At 44.4% G+C, this 20,488-nt stretch overlaps 1 protein-coding gene across 3 annotated transcripts in view; it reads left to right on the top strand.

Moving 5' to 3' along the window:
• Positions 1-9,785: 9,785 nt before the first annotated feature.
• Positions 9,786-20,488, top strand: part of SPMIP4 (sperm microtubule inner protein 4) — a 49,726-nt gene continuing 39,023 nt past the window's right edge. Inside the window, exons 1-2 of one of the 3 annotated variants that reach the window (XM_034963827.3) lie at positions 9,786-15,202; positions 15,839-15,996. In XM_034963827.3, the coding sequence (XP_034819718.2) occupies positions 15,863-15,996 (134 nt within the window). In that variant the 5' untranslated portion in view covers positions 9,786-15,202; positions 15,839-15,862. Of the gene's footprint in view, positions 15,512-15,838; positions 15,997-20,488 lie in introns of all 3 variants that reach the window. The other 2 variants (XM_063605654.1, XM_008960032.4) reach the window with 2 other exon arrangements.

Here is a 20,488-nt window from a genome sequence, read left to right as displayed (position 1 = left end):
CTGAAATTTAAAATCCTCTGGATGCCGCTTAACAGCCAACTAAACTCAGCAGAAGATAGCATGAGTAAACTTCAAGCAGATCAATAGACAGTATTGAAACAAGAGCAGAGATGAAAAATAATGAAAATAGAACAGAGCAGAAGAGAAATGTGAGACACAGTCAGAAGATCTCCAAAGGGTAGGAGAGAATTTGATAAAGCCAGTACTTAAAGAAATCCTGGCTGAGAATAAGCCAAAACTGATTAACTACATCAATCTAGAGAGTCAAGAAGTTCGAAGAACACTAAGCAGGAAAAATAAAAACAGACCTACACCTATGCACATTATAATCAAAGTGGAGAAAAACAAAGTTAGAGAGAAAATCGTAAAAGTAGGCTGGGCGTGGTGGCTCACGCCTATAATCCCAGCACTTTGGGAGGCTGAGGCAGGTGGATCACCGGAGGTCAGGAGTTCAAGAGCAGCCTGGCCAACATGGCGAAACCCTGTCTCTACTGAAAACACAAAAATTAGCTAGGCATGGTGGTGTGCTCCTGTAATCCCAGCTACTCTGGAGGCTGAGACAGGAGAACTGCTTGAACCCGGGAGGCAGGGGTTGCAGTGAGCCAAGATCGCACCATTACACTCCAGCCTGGGTCACAGAGTGAGACTCTGTTAAAAATTACATGTTATCATCAGTGGGAAAATGCAAATTACAGTTAACTTCTCAATAGAAACAATGGAAGCCAGAAGACAATGAAGAGACACCTTAATGTTTAGAAACAGTCAACCTATACAGTGAAAACTTCTTTCAAAAATGAAGGCAGGCTCCACGCCTGTAATCCTAGCACTTTGGGAGGCGAAGGCTGGTGGATGGCTTGAGCCCAGGAGTTTGAGAGCAGCCTGGCCAACATAGTGAAACCCCATTTCTATAAAAAACACAAAAATTAGCCAGGCATGGCAGCACACACCTGTAGTCCCAGCTATTCAGGAGGCTGAGGTGGGAGAATCACATGAGCCTGGAAGGCCGAGGTTGCAGTGATTCCAGACTGTGCCACTGCATTCCAGCCTGAGCGTTGAAGTGAGACCCTATCTCAGTAAAAGAAGAAGAGAAGAAAGAAGAGGAGGAGGAGGAGGAGGAGGAGGAAGGAGGAAAGAAGAGGAAGGAGAAGAAGAAGAAAGTGGCAAAGTAAATAAGTTGTCAGACATTCTCAGACAAACAAAGGCTTAAAGAGCTCTTCACCATTGTGCTTACTCTACAAGGAATACTAAATTCTTCAGGCTAAAAGATCATGTTCCTAGATGGAAACATGGAAATGCAAGAGGGAGTACATGCCAGAAAAGGAAAGTATGTGGGTAAATCTAAAATTATTGATCATTTAGAGAAACAATAATAGCAATGTCATGTGAGCCGTGTAACAGAAGTCAAATCAATGACAACAATAGCAAACAAGGTGAGGTCAAAGGCAAATGGAATTAAACTTTTGTAAATTTTCTGCATTGTTCAGTATGCAAGAAAAGCACTAATTACTAATGTACACAAACTATAATAAAGATATGTTTTGTAATTTATTTTGCACCCACTAACAAAATGACACTAAAAGATACAATAAAAAGGTTAATGGTGGAGATAAATTGAATAACACAATCCTGATTAATACAAACGGCAGCAAAATAGGCATAAAGGAATACAAAAGAGACGAGATAGAAAACTAAGAGCAAGATAATAGACCTAAAAGTATCACTTTGGCTTCTGAGTGGAATACAGGCTGTAGATGGCAAGAAAGGAAGCAAGGAGACTAGTTAGAAGACTTTAAAAATAACACAGAATAGATAATGGAAGTTGGATCAGGTTGGCACTGTCAGAGGTTGTGCAAAGTGGCCAGATTCTGAGTGTATTTTGAAGGTAGAATTAATAGGACATGCTATAAATTGGATGAGGGATATGAGAAAAAGAGAGGTGCTGAAGATAACTCCAAAGTTTTCTACTCGAATAACTAAAAAGGTAGAATGTGAATCTGAAAGAAATTTAATGGAATGGTCAAGAATAGAATCTATCCATGAGTATGAACCAAATGGTATTATTATGCTGTGGGCTATTATTTTGAAAGAACTCAAAGCTTTGTGAAACACAAAAACATATCAAAGACATTTGAAATTGACAGAATTTTTTAACATTTTATAATATTAATAAATAAACCAAACTACAAAAAATAAAAATAAAAAAAGGAATTTCCAGCATTCCCTATTCCCAAGACTCAACAAGAGCTGACTTGCTCAATCCAATGGCAAATACTCAATGCAACGGATTTATTAAGCACCTACAGACGTGTTTCCAGAGTTACTTACCTCATTGGCATTACCTGCAAAGATAAAACATCCAACCAATTGTTCTTTTGGTGGACATTTAAGTGCCTGTTAGGTACCAAGCACTAATCATAGGCATTTGAAACCCAAAATGAATAGAAAAACACAGTTCCTGCTTTCTAGGTACTCCTGGATAAACTCCATATAAACTGGCCTGCAGCCAGGAGTGGTGGCTCACACCTGTAATCCCAGTATTGTGGGAGTCCAAGGTGGGCGGATCACCTGAGGTCAGGAGCTCGAGACCAGCCTGGCCAACATGGTGAAACCCCATCTCTACTAAAAATACAAAAATTAGCGGGGCGTGATGGTGGGCGCCTGTAATCCCAACTACTCAGGAGGCTGAGGCAGAAGAATCACTTGGACCCAGGAGGCAGAGTTGCAGTGAGCTGAGAACACACCACTGCACTGTAGTCTGGAAGACAGAGCAAGACTCCATCTCAAATAAATAAATAAATAAACAGACCTGCTCATGTCACAAGGGGGAAGACAAGAGAGAATATTTAACTTTCCAAAGACAGGAAAGGAAAATCAGGATAGCAGAGTGGACAAGAGCACAGCTTTGATGCCCAGACAAACCTGGACCATTTTTCTCACATGTCACATGGTAATAATATCTATCTCACATGGGTGTTATAGAATTTAAAACTACATACACTTACACACATTTACAGACATATAATTGTATCACAGCACCAGGCACATAATATACATTAAATAAATTATCATTATTATCATGGTGTGTGAGTTATCTGTTTATTGGCTCTCAGGTCCAAATCAACTCTTCTTCACCCTGCTTTGTGAGACGCTGCAAAAGTTTCTCCTGTCTCAGCTGGCAGAATTTTAAGCTCCACCAAAAGACAGCACTGGAGTGACCTTAAAAGGCAAAGATAACAGGAAGACACCTCAGTTTCAGGTTTTGTCTTCTGATGTTTTTATTATTACTATTATTATTATTATTATTCAGCATGGGAGTCCAGTGGCCTCATGTTCAGTTCTAGCTCTGCCCTCAGGCCACTCCCTCCACCAGCAGCCACATCCACCAGCAATGGCAGGCCACATCTACAGACCAGTTCTGCTCAGCTCACACCCTCCAACAAGAGCGGACCACTTCTAGGGACTACTGCCACCTGCACCCTGGCAAGTTTCTTCTCCATCTGAAGGCTTGGAAGCCATGCTGTCTTCCAAGAAGTTTGCATCTCAGCCTTCGTTGAGGCAGGGAGACCCTTCTGGTCCTAAGTTTCTTTATTGTTTACTCTACCTCAGCCTACAAGTTATAGCTTCTTAAAGTCCTCTTTGGTCCCTCTGAGTAGTTAAGCACTTTCCTCTAGTAAACAAGCTTTTACTTATTAAATTTGTCCTGTTCAAATAATGGGTGTGGTTTCTGTCTCCTTGCTGAACACAGACTGATACATAAGGTTTACCAAAGAGAATGAAACTTGGTATGAATGAATAGCAGGTGGAAAGGTATGCAGACAAGAAAAAGGCTGTCAGGAAATTGCAAGTAGGTAGTTCAATAGAACTGGAGAGTGGGCCTTTGTTCTAAAGTAAAAGAACAACAGAAAACCTGAGGAGGGAGTAGCTGGAGGAATTTGGGTAGAAGTAATAAAAACACAACCACTCTCTCACAACCACTCCCCTCCCCTAGAAGAGTAGCTCACATCCTACATTCACTGTGAGGCCACTGCTTTTGTTTACCACAGCACAGACAGAAGGACAATTCACTCACACCCTCTTGTTTCCTCTGTGTTCTTGCTGACTTGCCGCAATTATAAAAAATGTTGGCCAGGCGTGGTGGCTCATGCCTGTAATCCCAGCACTTTGGGAGGCCGAGGCAGGCAGGTCACCAGAAGTCAGGAATTCAAGACCAGCCTGGCCAACATGGCAAAACCCCGTCTCTAATAATACAAAAATTTGCCGGGCGTGGTGATGCACGTCTGCAATTCCAGCTACTCAGGAGGCTGAGGCAGAAAAATCGCTTGAACCCAGGTGGCAAAGATTGCAGTGAGCCGGATTGTGCCACTGTACTCCAGCCTGGGTGACAGAGTGAGACTGTGTCTCAAAAAAAAAAAAAAAAAAAAAAAAACTCTGCACACCAAACCAAGAGGCTGCAAGTTGTACTGTGGGCTAAAAACCGAGTCTGCCACTAGAGTCGGCTTTCTGGAAAGCCAACTATTTTGAGATAGGAACAGTCTACAATGGGCAGTTTCTTCATGGTGAGCTGATTCGTGAACTCCTGTTACTTATGGCAATCACTGTGCTTGATCTTGGCACTGCTACCCAAGTACTCTGGTCTGGTGAATCTACAAGGTGTTTTAAAAAGACAGAAGTGGTAAGGGAGATGTAAGAGACAGGAAAAAGAGAGGAAAGGGGTATTTTATCTCTTTCAATGGGTTGATTTTCCTACCAAAAACACCCACATACAACTGTGAATGGTTACAATTTCACAACGAAAAAAGAGAAAATGTTTTCCACCTTTGCTGCCTATCTCTTTAAAGAATATTTATCTTAAATATTGTGTTTCAAGAAAAGACCTGGGGAAGTGATAATTTTCTAAGTACCATATGACCCAGCAGTCAAATTTGAGCCAGAAAAATGAAAACTAATGTTCACACAAAAACTGTCCACAAATGTGTACCCCAGTGTCACTCATAATAATAATCACAAAACTGGAAACAACCTCATTTCTTCCCATGGATGAATAAAGAAATTGTGGAACATCTGTACCATGGAACACAAGTCAGCAGCGAAAAGGAAGGAACTACTGACCCCAGCCACACCCTGGATGCATCCCCAGAGAGTTATGATGAGCAAGAAAAGCCAATCCCAAAGGGCTCCCTGTTGTATGATTCAGTTGACATGACATTCTGGAAATGTCAGGTTTATGGAAATGGAGAAGGAGTCCCTGGTGGCTGGGGTTACAGAGCGAGTGGTGAGGGAGGAGGCGATGAAGATGCTGGGTACTTTCCGCATGAACGTCTCTGTATCCCAGCTAGGGCGCCGCACCACAGCACTGTGGGATGTCACCATCGGGGAACCGGGGCAAGGGGTAGCAGATTGCTTCTTACAACTACATATGAATCTACAATGATCTCAACATGAGCAGTTTAATGTAGAGAGGCAAGAGGGCTGGGAAAGGTAATTTCCTGATGGTGCAGAGGCAAGAGGTAGGAGGGCTGTGTTAGAAGTGCATCTGGCACGGGTGGCAGCTGCCACCGACAAAACCCACGGAACAGATGATTCAATTTTTAAAGCTGAAAATTTTAAAGCTGAAACACTAGCAAAAATCTCAATCTTTTCACAGCCATGTATGGAAAGCCTTTGTTTATGGTTTGGAAATTCTGCCATCTCACCTAGGGCAAGATGAGAAGACCTCTGGGCAAAGTGGTGCCTGTTTCCTTGCTAGCTCTGGGATCTGCTCTCCACAGGACTCAAAAGGAGCCTTCACTTGCAGTACAAAGTGGGGAAGGGTGCGCTCTCCCTCTCCTCCACCTTCCCAGGAGCCAGCACCATGCCAGGTCTCTTCTAACAACACAGACTTCCTACACATTGTAGTTTCTGAAGTGCGGTTTCTCCCTCATGGCCTACTGTTTTAGCAATGCTTTCTTTTTTTTTTTTTTTTTTTTTTTTGAGACGGAGTCTCACTCTGTTGCCCAGGCTAGAATGCAATGGCACAGTCTTGGCTCACTGCAACCCCCACCTCCCAGGTTCAAGTGATTGTCCTGCCTCAGCCTCCGGAATAGCTGGGATTACAGGTGCCTGCCACCATACTTGGCTAATTTTTTGTATTTTTAGTAGAGGCAGGGTTTCTCCATGTTGGCCAGGCAAGTCTCAAACTCCTGACCTTGTGATCCACCTGCCTCAGTCTCCCAAAGTGCTGAGATTACAGACATGAGCCACCGCGCCTGGCCAACACTTTCATTTTATTGGAATTTATGACTAAGTTTAATTTAGTTGCAAAGACCTTCTTTAAGAAGGTTCTGGTTTCCATCGTTTCTGAATTTAAAATGTGATATCCCATTTTATTATGTGGACTTAGTGTTACAAAGTTGATGCTTTCAAAATTCTAAACAGGCAAACTTTTGGCAGGGCACAGTGGCTCATGTCTGTAATACCAGCATTTTGGGAGGCCATGTTGAAAGGATCACTTAAGCTCAGGAGTTCAAGACCAGCCTGAGCAATGTGGCAAGACTTTGTCTCGACCAAAAAAAAAATTTTTTTTAAATCACGGAATTAGCTGGGCTTGGTGACACGCACCTGTAGTCCCAACTACTGGGGAGGCTGAGGCAAGAGGGTGGTGTGAGCCCAAGAGATTGAGGCCGTACTGAGCTATGATCATGCCACTGCACTCCAGCCTGTGCAACAGGGCAAGACCCTATCTCAAAAAATAAAATAAATATGCAACTTTGGTCCTGTTCACTATGCAGCCAGACAGAAACCAAAAGCTTATATGTCTTCTAAGGAATACTTCCACTCAACAAGGACTCTTCTGTATTACTTTTAATTAATGCAAATAAAACAAAACTATAAAACACTAGACAAAGTTTAGGAAGGTTTTCTGCTCCTTCTACAATTGTATGCTACAGCTACTAAAACACATTTAAAAAAACAAACACTTCCTCAATCTTATTACTTATCCCAACTAAAGCATAAGTGAACAATTTCGAAAATGGCCCTAAGCACAGAACATCACAACTAAGTTTTAATCACGTGCAGAGAAGGCTGTGGACCACAGGGAGAGAGCTGGATGTTTCTCAGCTCACACTCCAGGGTCGGTGTTTACTATAAAGTTTAAAGGCTCTCAATTCATTTACATGAGGAGGTTGGAGTATCAGCTGCTGACACCGACACCCGGCACTGTGCAAAGCTGGGGAACAGAAATATCGAGTGACCAGCCAAAACAAAATAGAAACTAGCAGGAGAGACTGCAGCCAACCCAGGCTAATGCTGCATCTTTGCTCAGGCTCTGTCCTTGGCATGTGAAAGAAAAGCCCTCTTTTGGTCCTGATCAAGTACAGCCTTCCCACCAGGAAGACGTGCCCCTTCCACGTGGGTGCAGGCAGGCTTCTCGTCTTTGAGGCAGTCCGTGACTGTGGTGGTTCCCAGACGCATGGCTTTCCTTGTTCGCTATGCTGCCCTTGCTCCCTGGGCTCAGGGGCCAGAACAGGGTGGAACAGCTGGGCAGATCAAAGCTGATGTCCCAGAAGGGGTCTACGGTAGTGGAGACTCTGCTGAAAGCAAACAGAGGGAACAGCGTCTGTGAAGACTGATGCCCTCCCAGCTCCAGAGGCATCCTGGGGGGGAGGCTGCGCCCACACCCCTTCCCCGCGTCACCTTTTGTTTCAGGGACACTTGGGAGGGTGGGACATATCAAGAGCAGCAGTGCTCACACCCGACCTGTCCTGGCTCCCCAGGTGGCCCCTGGGAGGGGTGTGTGTGAACCCTGAAGCCAAGGGCTGCTCCTCAAGCAAGGGCTTCCCAGCCTGGAGACCATCATAGTCACTAAGGGGCTTTGGAAGAGGATAAACTCATGGGCCCCATCAGAGGCTCTGAATCCACAGGTCTATTTCATCTGCATCTGGAACCTGGGGCCTGCGATCTAGGTGACACTGGAGACCTCTTGCACACTTCACAGAGTGTGCCCCAGCCAGGCTGGACTTTTTTTTTTAATTGACAGAGTCTCACTCCATCACCCAGACTGGAGTGCAGTGGTGCCATCTTGACTCACTGCAACCTCCGCCTCCCGGGTACAAGTGATTCTCCTGCCTCAGCCTCCTGAGTAGCTGGGATTACAGGTGCCCACCACCACGCCCGACTAATTTTTTGTATTTTTAGTAAAGACGGGGTTTCGCCATGTTGGCCAAGCTGCTCTTGAACTCCTGACCTCAAGTGATACGCCTGCCTCAGCCTCTCAAAGTGCTGGGATTACAGGCATGAGCCACCTTGCCCAGCCCCGAGCTGGACATTTAATGCTGCATTTCACAAGGCCGGTTCCTTGCTAGAGATTTATTTGACAACACTAAAAACAAAAACTCGCAGACTGGGAAATTTGCTGTCAATATTTATATAGGATTTAAATCTGAGACAATCTCCTGCTGACGGAATTCAGTAGTTGAGGGCCAGCGAGGAGGTCCAAACTGCTCAGAGCAAACTCGGTTTCTAATGCTTAGAGCCAAGGCCCCTAACGGTCTATGCTCCTTACAGAAAATTGCATCTGTGACACAGCCAGCAGTGGCCTTCTCCGTTTTTCATTGGTCTTATGCAGACTGCAGGTGGCAATCCATTATGGGTTCTGAAATCGTTTTAGTGGATCATGTCCAGGGTTTTTAAAACTTCTACTGGAGTAAAGAACAGAGCCAGGCACCGTGGCGCACACCTGTAGTCCCAGCTACTTGGGAGGCTGAGGTGGGAGGATTGATTGAGCCCAGGGGTTCAAGGCCAGCCTGGGCAACATAAAACCCCATGCCTAAAAATAAAAACAAAACCCAGCAGCGTGCACTGAGGTTGGTTGAGAGGGTCCCTCTAATCTAACAAAGCAGCAGATTCTTCCTGCACTCAATGCCTGGAGCTATAAGCAAAGACCACACCTCAAAAGAATTAGGGCTGCTACATAGAGAAAATGGAACAGGAAACCATAAAATAATGATAATGAAAACTAACACACTTCAAAGCACATATGTAAATAATCTGCCATGCGTGATCCACCCCTTCTTGAAGGGGGTTATTTTTTTTTGTTTCCTGGTCAAGGACTAAAAGAAGAGAAATGGTGGGGGAAGCTTCCAAGAACACACTACTGGCTGTGGACAACAGCCAAGACCTCCACACGGAGGTCTCGCATCCCACTGGGACACCCGCCCCAGGATCTCCCCAAGAAGAAGCACCTCTACCCCATGACCTTCGCTCTCAGGGCGTCTGTTAACCATTTCTCTTGTAGCCTCCTTAAAGACCTCTCAGAGCACACACTGTTCTGGAGACTGGCAGCTCTGGAGACTGGCAGCTCTGGAGACGGAGATGTCAGCACAGCCCCGGTGGGTTTTGATGGCACCAAGCACACAGCCTGTCACTTACTGGCAGACTTGGCTGGTGACGTCCAACTGCAGCCCACCAGTGAAGATCTGATCTATGAGGCAGCTGCAGTGTTTGGGGTTGTTGGCTTTCTTCCTGTTGTCATCACCTGGGGACAGGCCACGGTTCTGGGATTAACATCTGTGCACTCCAAAGTTGGGGAGTCTCCAAGGGAAGAGCACATTCACCCAGCAGAGACCCGAGGAACCCAGGGCCAATGCTTTAAAAGGCCACGTGAGGCCGGGCACGGTGGCTCTCGCCTGTAATCCCAGCACTTTGGGAGGCCAAGGCAGGTGGATCATGAGGTCAAGAGATCAAGACCAACCTGGCCAACATGGTGAAACCCCGTCTCTACCAAAAATACAAAAATTAGCTGGGCATGGTGGCATGCGCCTGTAGTCCCAGCTACTCAGGAGGCTGAGGCAGGAGAATGGTGTGAACCCGGGAGGCGGAGGTTGCAGTGAGCCAAGATCGCACCACTGCACTCCACCTGGTGACAGAGCGAGACTCAGTCTCAAAAAAAAAAAAAGCGCACGTGAGGACACTCCTCATTTCAACAAAGGGTCTCATTATTTTAACGTGATGAGAAATCACAGCACTTGGATTCGTAATGCTTCTTTTTCTCATTCCCTAAGAAGAGCCCCATAGCTTCAATCTTGCCAAGAAAGCCCACATAATACCCAAATGACTGAGTAGGGTAACTGATTACCTTTTTCATATAGAGAATGATTGAGTCAATATTTTTCTGGTAAGACAGCTGAACATATGGTGGGCCAGGTACATCCAAGGAAGCCCCTACAACCTCCCTCCCTGACTAGGTATCACCATGCCCTGAGTACAGAATGTGACACCACAGGATGCTCCTGGACTGTCCTCATCAGCTGGAGCCCCCGGGGGACAGCATGTCTTCCTGTCAGTTGCATCTAGAAGCGCCATGCACACCCTCTCTATCGAATACACGTTTCATCCATATTTGTGTGTGTGGATCAGTGAAGAAGAAACTTAAGTAGTGGAACTTAATACATACGTGGAACACATCTTCTACATAACTTCACTCAACCAGGCAGTAGGGATAGCGCATGGGGCCATCTGTATATAGGTCATAGTTCAAAGACATTGAATCATGACAGAGGAATAGAGACTGACCACTGAGTCTTCTGAGCAGAGGTTTAAGATTAGAGAGAAAAAGGCTACCCAGAAGGAACTCAAATTCATGGGACAAAATGTTAGAATATCCATGTAGGAAGATGCAAAGAAAGATAAATGGAAAGATGCCAGGGAGGCCACAAGGACAAACAACTGCATGTAACCAAGGGCAAATGGCCGGGTCACCTCGCTAAAGGGTTCTGATGATCATGTTTCTAAATAGAAGAACCTTACATTGCTTTTCAGACATTTCCAAGGGAATGATATCAGAAGCACAAGAGTCTTGGTTAGGTGACCATGGACCCCTACAGCAAGAGTGCTGGCCCCAGTCGAGCACTTACCTCACTAATTATGACTCTCTATGGCTCCATGTCCCCATAGATTGTAGGTGCTAGGACAACCCCTGATGCATTCTAGGTAACTGGTAACTGTTTACTAAATAGCACATTTTATAAATGTGTGCATCAACGTCACTTCAGTGTTCACTACTAAATGACCACCTAGTTCCTTAGCTACTCAAGGCAAAAAAAAAATTATTATTGTTTTTCACATAGTAAATTTTTTATTGGAGGAGGAGAACATCTAAAATCTACATTCTTAGAAAAATTTGAGTATGCAATACAATATTATGAATATTATAATCCTTGTGCTGCACATTACATTTCTAGGCTTATTCAATTGATCACAGTTGACATGACTACAACCATAAAGACTGTTGAGATTACAATGCTCTTTAAAAATAACTCTCTTCAAGAAAAAAATTGAAATGACACCCACAAAAAAGCTGATTGCGTTTTTATAATAAACAACTATGAAAGAAAGAAAATATGTTTTGAGAAGAATTTAAAGTACTGAACTTAGGTTAAATTATTTAGTACCAAAAAAGTATTAAAGTGTAATTTAACTCATTTGTAGTTTAAAGTCAGCAGAATATACATACTTTTAATTGTCATCCTACTAAGAAGATACGTATACTGAAATCAACAAGGCTTTAAGTTTTTCAATTTTTAAAGATGCATATTTTAACGTTACTGAGACACTTTCCAACACATCTTCTAAGCAAGGCACCAGACTCCAAATTGTTTTTTCATGTAAAAAATATTCACTGGGCCGGGTGCATGACTCACGCCTGTAATCCCAGCACTTTGGGAGGCCAAAGCAGACGGATCACCTAAGGTCAGGAGTCTGAGACCAGCCTAGCCAACATGGCAAAACCCCGTCTCTACTAAAAATACAAAAAATTAGCCAGGCGTGGTGGCAAGCACTCGTAATCCCAACTACTTGGGAGGCTGAGGCAGGAGAATTGTTTGAACCGGGGAGGCGGAGGTTGCAGTGAGCCGAAATCACACCATTGTACTCCAGCCTGGGCAACGGAGACTCTGTTTCAAAAAGAAAAAAAAAATCATGTTACTGGTCTCTTCATTCATTTTACTGGTCTCTATAACAGACTTAAAAGAAAGGTTATAGACTGTAATTCATGCTTTATGTTATTGTCTACCTCCTACTTATTCTTTACCTGAAGGTGAAAGGTCTAACTGTGATTTGGAATTGTCATCAACCCACAGTATTCTAAGCATATATTATTTTCATTGCCAAATTTCATCTTCCCTGCTTGAAGGATTACTAGCAAAATGAGGTGGTGACAAGATCAACATGTGAGAAGTCAAAAGAAGGCAATCTGAGGCTACTGGCCCCCTGGCCATGTTATACCTAAGAAGTCAGTCACTTGAGCATGCCTGGGTAAGAGGCTACTTTGTGTTGTTGAGATCACATCCTGGCTGAGATGGAGTGAGTTAAATCACAAAAGCTAAGAGTAAAGAGTGTTGGTCAAACAAATAGACCCAATCCTGATATCCCTGAAAATTTCAGATGGAGAAGCATTTTCAAAGAAAACAATTGTTTCACAACGATCTGACAATGAATTTTTCTTGCCTGTACATTTTATTTGAAAAATGATAAAGATAAAAATAATTACATTTATCTGCCTTTTACACTCATCTGACCTAAAATAAAATTTCAAATCCCCTAGAACCTGGAGGCTATCACATGGCATATCCTGATCATTCAACCTGGAGTTGACACACTTTCTCCGGTGTCACCACCATCCATGTACATACATGGCTAGTGATGCATCTTCATCAGATGCCTCTGATTAAATCTATCATGCTCAGTTATTCCTCCCAGGAAGAATCAAGCCATGGGAAAATAGGACTAAGGTTGAGGATGAGAAAAAGGTGAAGTATAGAAAGTACTGGAAGACTGGGGACATGAAATGGGCTGGGGAGACAAGGAATTTAATGGGAGATCCTGAACACACAGGAGCAGAAAAGGGGCAAAAGCTTACAATGAACTACCAGAAATTGGAGGGGAAATGAAGATGTCAAAGATAAAAGCCAGTTTCACCTAATACACAACTCTGTCTCCAGCAGGATCTATTCCTCTAGGCTTAGTGGGTGGTAACTACTGGAAGGTCGGCAGAGGTGCAGGAACTAAGAAATAAACCAAGACTACAAAATTACCACTGTGCCTACTTCAATACACCTTTCTTCCCCCACTCCAGGTAACACTCACATAGAAGGCACAGCACAAAATGAATGCCCACTGGTTGGTTAGTAGAAAGTTGTAAAGTAGACAGAGAATAGCAAAGGCACCATCATACTGTTACCAAGCAAAGGAGGCTCGCTGCCTGAGGCACTAGAAGTCAATACTATAACACTGGGTTTTTGATAAAATAAAAACTTTTATTGCATGTCAGCCAACAAAGAAATAGGAAGTCCAGTTCAAATCTGTCTCCCTGTACTGGCTTTAGGACAATTATTTTATTAGAAATGGTTTTGAGTATGGATTCTGGGATTAGCAGGTGCTTGGTGGACGGAAAGAGGAAGTCTGGAAAGTCCTTGTGCATGTGCTCTTATCTCTTCATGCTACCTAAGGGTTCCACGTGCAAATTCAGTGAGGAGTTAGTATGAAACATGGCAGTAGAAATTCAGCTGTAAGGTCAGCAAGCTGGATCTGTGCAGGCTCTAGTTGGCCTTATAGGTTCCAATGGATTTCAGCCAGTTTTATTAACCTACAAGCCCAGGCATTTCAGAATTTCAGCAATTTGTTTCTTTTATCTGCCATCCTGTAAACTCGAGAATTTCTATGACTGTTTTCTTTAACTCTTTGGCACACAGTTTCAACGCCCTTCTTCTCAGAGGTGGTCATTCTCACCCTCACCTTCTGGTTCCTGCAGGCTCATTTCTAGCCTCCCACACTGTATTAGTCTTTTCTCACAATGCTGTAAAGAACTGCCCAAGACTGGGTAATTTATAAACGAAAGAGGTTTAGTTGACTCACAATCTCACATGGCTGCGGAGGCCTCAGGAAACTTACAATCACGGCAGAAGGCCACGGAGAAGCAGTTACCTTCTCCACAAGGGGGCAGGAAGGAGAAGTGCTGAGAGAAGGGAGAAGAGCCTCTTATAAAACCATCAGATCTCGTGAGAATTCACTCACTATTACGAGAACAGCATGGGGGAAACTGCCCCCATGATCCAATTACTTCCACCTGGTCTCTCCTTTGACACGTGGGGATTATGGGGATTACAATTCAAGATGAGATTTGAGTGGGGACACAAAGCCTAACCATATCACACATATCATACACACAACCTAACCTCCCCACATCCCATTCCTTGATGGGGTGGCAGGTGGCGAGGGGGGGTGACATCCCTTGTTCTCAGCTATCACAGGAACTCATGACCCTGTAGGTGCAGATTCGTGGCTCACATTTGTATCTTTTGGGGAAAACTGAGGTAATCAAGGTGGGGCTAGGCCCTGGGGACGAGGCAAGTAAAGGACTTTGCCATGTCCGCACCCACTAGGGAAGGAGCAGAGACTGTTAGGGCGCCATGCCAGGGGCTGCAGTTTCAGAATCCTGCAGACTCCACCCTCTATCTGGCCACACTGTCCCCAATTTTTGCGAGGTGACCTGGGGAGGGAGGACAGGTCGGATGCTCCGACCTCACCAGGGACTCCACTGGACCGGAGCTCTTCCTCCGCCCAGTCCACATGAGAGAGCTCCCCGGCCGGCCCTGAGACAGCTCCAGACCTGGCAGCCCTGGAAAAAGAAACTGATATCGCCATCGCCGCCGCCGCTAGAGGGCGCCTGGGGGCGGGGCGCGGGTGGGGCAAGGCGGGGTCCGATTGGAGGCAGGGCGGTGAGCCGAGAGGGGCGGGGCAAGGGACCGGGAGGCGGGGCCAGGGGCCGCAAGGCGGAAGAGCACCTCTCGCCTCCGGCCGGGCGCCTCGCACTCTGTTCACTCTCGGTTCCTCTTCGCATTCTTGCCAGTCCCGTAGCGCTGGGCTGGTTTCCTCCGAGGTCTCTAAGAGCCTCCTACTGCGCCCCGCTCGCCGCCCGGAAGCCCCCAGCCCCTCAAGGACGCATCACCTAATGCCGCGGTCACGGCCACCGTCACAAGCGCCCCCAGCCCCACCCCACCCCGGCCTGCCCGCCGTCCTTCTCCCGCTCCCGCCCCCGCCCCTGCCTGCCAGCTCCACCGGGCCGTAGGTGCGGACGACCTCAAAATTCCTCGGCCCGCGAAGGCCGCCAGCTGCGGGGAGGGGAGGGGAGGCGCGGTCCCGCAGCGCCCCCAGGCTCATGTCCCAGGTATGTCCAGACCCCCGAGGCACCGCTTGCAGGGCAATGACACCCCGTGAGGCTCGGCCTCGGCCCCTGGCACCCTTGGTCCCAGCTACGCCGCCTCCTGGCCTTCCCCCAAGTCCGAGAGAGAGGTGGGATTTTCCCCGACGCATTTGGAAACCGGGAATCCCCTTTAGGGTCCCGTTCGTGCTGCACCACTGACTCCACCATCTGCAAAGGGATTCTTGTCCAGAATCCCCGAAGGCTTTAGGACAGCGCTTATTTTGTTGAATGAAAAGTCTCTAATTTTCGGAAAGACCACAGGCTAAAAGTCAAGTGAGTTTTCTTGAAGTTATAGTTAAATTTGAGGCAGGAATTGAATGTCAGTTGATGGCCACAAAGTAGCGGACTGGTACGAACCTACTGGATGGTCATTCTGGTGACTACTTGGAGGCACCGTCCGCTTTGTGGATTTGTTTCAGTTGAAATTTATTTCCATAGAACTTATTTAGGTCTCTATTTATTACTGATTTGACGGCTTTCCGTGCAGAGGGAAGCCTGTGACTTCTGTGCAGCGTCAGGTTGAACAATTTAGCAGTGTAAAATGTGTTTTCTGCCTGCCTTGACTCGACAAGTCAAATGTGCCCTCCTTTTCTTTTCCAGGTTGTGCCTTTTTAGCCAAGAAGCATGGAAGTCATTCACGGCAGGCCCTACTGTTGCAGGGAGCTTGAAGGAGCTGACATACTGTCCAACACCTTTTACTCTAATGAATTGCACACCCCCCTCCAGACGGTTACTCGCCCAACTGCCTCAGAGGACAGGTAAAACAAAAACTAGAAAAAGCAAACAAGAAAAAGCAGTTTTAATGTATTAGTGTATTTTATTATGTGAGGAAAAACATTTATTGTTCCGGGGCTCTTCTGTTTCTTTGTTTGTTTGTTTGTTTGTTTGTTTGTTTGTTTTTGAGACGGTGTCTCGCTCTGTCGCCCAGGCTGGAGTGTAGTGGTGCGATCTCGGCTCACTGGGACCTCTACCTCCCAGGTTCAAGTGATTCTCCTGCCTCACCCTCCAGAGTAGCTGGGATTACAGGCATGCGCCACCATGCCCAGCTAATATTTTTGCATTTTTAGTAGAGACAGGGTTTCACTATGTTGGCCAGGCTGTTCTCAAACTCCTGACCTCAAATGATCCACCCACCTCGGCCTCCCAAAGTGCTGGGATTACAGGCGTGACCACTGCGCCGGGCCGGGGCTCTTCTGCTTATCATATAATAGGGAAGGCAAAACGTGGCAATTATCTGAACCTTCAAGTGTCTGTAAGGAACTCGAGAAGTAAGTGGCTGTCTACTATAAAAGCCACACATCGAATTCATCCACTACATTCTAAAATCTTAGAATGGTCCGTTCCTTCATTGGGAAATTAATATGTTGTAAGCAAAGACTTTTATAAATAGTACTGTATTGGTTCCCTAACATGCCCTTCTACCATCTGCCCAAAAATACTCCCAGAATTTGCTGCTTATACTTGTGTAAATTTTTGCTTCACCAAATTCCCTGTAACACGTTAATTATACATTATGATTTAATTTATGAAAAGCAGTTTGGTGATTTCTCAAAGAACTCAAAACAGAATTACCATTTGACCCAGCAATCCCATTATTGGATTCTAAGTTGTTCTTATAAGTTGTTCTATCAAAGGAATATAAGTTGTTCTACCATAAAGACACATGCACAAGTATGTTCATCACAGCACTATTCACAATAGCAAAGACATGGAATCAGCATAAATGACCATCAGTGGTTGACTGGATAAAGAAAACATGGTACATATACACCATGGAATACTATGCAGCCATAAAAAAACAATATCATGTCCTTTGCAGCAACGTGGATGGAGCTGGAGGCCATTATTCTAAAGCAAACTAACACGGGAACAGAAAACCAAATATCACCTATTCTGACTTATAAGTGGGAGCTAAACATTGAGTACACATGGAGACAAAGAAGGGAACCACAGACACCAAGGCCTACTTGAGGGTGGAGAGAGGGAGGAAGGCGAGGATCAGAAAACTACCTCTTGGGTACTATGCTTATCACCTGGGTGACAAAATAATTTGTACACTGAACCACTGCAACATGCAGTTTACCTGTATGATGAACCTGCATATGTCCCCCTGAACCTAGAAAAAAAGTTTTAAAAAAAAAATTACAATGAAAATAATTGCACCTATCTAGTGATTACTGTGTGTCAGCACTCTACCAAATGCTTTGTATGTAGTAATTCTTTTAATCCTCATGACAACCCTATAAGTACTACTGTTATCTGCATTTTACATATGAAATAACAGATATACACAAGTAATTTGCCAAGATCTTGGTGTCAGCATTTCCTGTATTGTATTTACTTGAATCATTTTGAGAAAAGGAAAAGGAAAAAACACCTCAAAACACCTGGGCAGTGAAAAAATAGCCTGAGTGGTTGTCTACTTGTTTTGTGTTTTTTGTTTTTTTGTGTTTTTTTTTATTAGACGGAGTCTCACTCTGTTGCCAGGCTGGAGTGCAGTGGCACGATCTCGGCTTACTGCAACCTCCGCCTCCCGGGTTCAAGCAATTCTCCTGCCTCAGCCTCCTGAGTAGCAGGGACTACAGGCACACACCACCTCGCCCAGCTAATTCTTTTGTATTTTTAGTAGAAATGGGGTTTCACTATGTTGGCCAGGATGGTCTCGATCTCCTGACCTCGTGATCCATCCGCCTCAGCCTCCCAATCATTTAAGAATTCTCTAGGAAACCAGACGGGAAGTCACCCAGCCTCAGTTTAAACACTTCCAAAAAGGACAGCACTTCCACACCAGGCAGTCCATTCCATTTTTGAATGCTCCTGATTGTTAGATCATTTTCTTTCTAATGTGAACAATTTTTTCCCTTGTAATTTCTGCCTGCTGATTCTGGTTTCTTCCCTCTGAAGCTATGCAAAATAGTCATTCATCATCCCATGCTAGCAGCCCTTCAAGATCTGAAGATTCTCTTGGCCCATGTGAGAGTTCTGTTTGCCAGACTAAACACTGATTCTCACAGATTCAGCTCCTTTTTCTTCTTGCACTTAGCCTTTCACCATCTGGATCAGACTTCCACAGATCTTCTCCGGTTTACAAACATGCTCTTTATATTAATAAAGAAAAAGAATGATTTTTCCGTAATTATAAAACTAACACACATTCCTCATAATGTAGAAATCTTAGAAATTTGTAAGGAAAACAAATTCTTTATTTTTCCAACAGAAAAATTATGAAAATGAAGCACAGGAAAGAAACCCTCTATATTTCCTTTATCCAGAGATAATAACCGCTGTGTTAACATCTTAATATGTGTCCTCTCCAATTTTTTTAAATGTAAAGATCATATTCAACATGTTTTAAATCAATTGCTATTTTCACTTAATGAAAAGAAATATTCTTGTATTGGAGGAAAAGGAGCTCTTGTCACTTCTGGGTCAGTCCTTGCTGCCCCTACTCCTCTACCATTGACCTGATTCACAAGAGTGGTTTTCAGCCCTAAATTCCTGTTCAACTCCAAGGGTTATCACATTAGGCAGAGCTTCCCTTGAGTCAAATAAAACCCTTAGTGGATCGTGTGTGATCTGGGAATGGGCAGTTGTCCCTGGCTCAAAAACAGCAATGTGAGGTTTTATATTTGGCCTAAAGGAATCCAAGAATTTAGGGCTGCCATATCTGAATGCACCATCAAAAAGCACTGTCAAAGGCTTTTCACTGAAATGTTGATCCCCTCTACCTAAACGGTCCTATAGTTGGTTAGTGATCAGCTCCAAAACCCTTAACTGGCATGAAATTTAAGAGAAGCACGTTTTTTGTTAACTGACTATAAAATTCAACACGATATATGGCCAACTATAAACTACAAAAAGGTATTATTTGAAGCTCTATCTAGGTATAACCATGCTCCTGGCTCCTAATAACTACAACTTGCTTTCCCTTTTATTTCACGTGAATTCTTTCCTTTCACAATCACCAGATTAAGAAAACCAGGATGATCATGTGTTCTCAGAACCCCTCCTCTTAACCCCCTCTTAAAAAGCAGCCAGACAGCTTACAAAAGAGTGTCTTTTCTCTCAGTGTTAGTGATGGAACGGCTCTGGATGGTGATAACAGGATACTGGTGGTAACTCTGTTCTATCATTGCTGAGGCTCACTTCTTCAGACCAAGTGCAGGGTCCGTGGCTCCCAATTTGAATCACAAGGTATCTCAACAGCAAAATAAAACAATACAAAACAGAAAGCCCCTGGTTTTTCAGGATTACCTTCATAATGGTAAGGGTGAACGTGAGCCCTAGCATACTTTTGCACTCAGCAGCTTAATTTTCTAAACACAGATGTACTTAAAGGGACACCCTTTTTCAATATCATGATGTATCCAGGTACAACTTAGATCATGTAGGCCATACCTACAACCTAGATGCAGCCATCATGGCACTCACTTGGCAGTTTTAACAGTGACGCAAAACGATTTCCTCACATCAGCCTACTTTTTTTTTCTTTTCACAATAGGTGAGGTGAATACAAAAATTAGCCAGGTGTGGTGGCTCACACCTGTAGGTCCCAGCTACTTGGGAGGCCGAGGTGGGAGGATCACTTGAGCCTAGAGGCAGAGGTTGTAGTATGCCAAGATCACACCACAGCACTCCAGACTGGGCAACAGAGCGAGACTCCTTCTCAAAAATCAAAACAAAATAAAACAATACAAAAATAGGTGACACGGCCTAGCTCCCCTGTTACCCAGGACTGGTCTACAGACAGGGTACTTCAAAATCACCTGAGGAGCTTTCTAGAAAAACAGATTCCCAGGCTGCCTCTATATATGGACATTCTGACTCCCCAGGTCTGAGGGGGTGCAAGGGAATCTGCATTTTTTAGTTTTTCAACTTACATTGAGAACTACTGGGCTAGCAGCACTGAAAATGTAAGAAAACCAGGACTATGGATCTGGCTTACCTGATGACCAAGAGCAAGTTAGTTGCTACACTTTAATTACTTTACTCAAGTGGATTTTTGGGGACAATTATGCTAGCCACTATTTTATATAAACTTGCTTGATCTCCATTAAAAATATTAAGTATATAAACAGGTGGTATTTTTTTCTCATTTCTTCTGTTGAAAATTTAACTGGCAGGAACAGCTACTCAAAATCATCAAGATTCCTATCCTCTTTTTCATTCAGCTGACTTCTCCTTAACTTCTAGCAAGTTCTCTTAGCTCACAGGGCAAACAAACATATCCATTAAGGAAGTGCCTTGAGA

This window comes from Pan paniscus, chromosome 6, assembly GCF_029289425.2.
Source record: "Pan paniscus chromosome 6, NHGRI_mPanPan1-v2.0_pri, whole genome shotgun sequence".
In the NCBI taxonomy this organism is placed as follows: Eukaryota; Metazoa; Chordata; class Mammalia; order Primates; family Hominidae; genus Pan; species Pan paniscus.
This window is presented reverse-complemented; position numbering and strand designations above follow the sequence as displayed.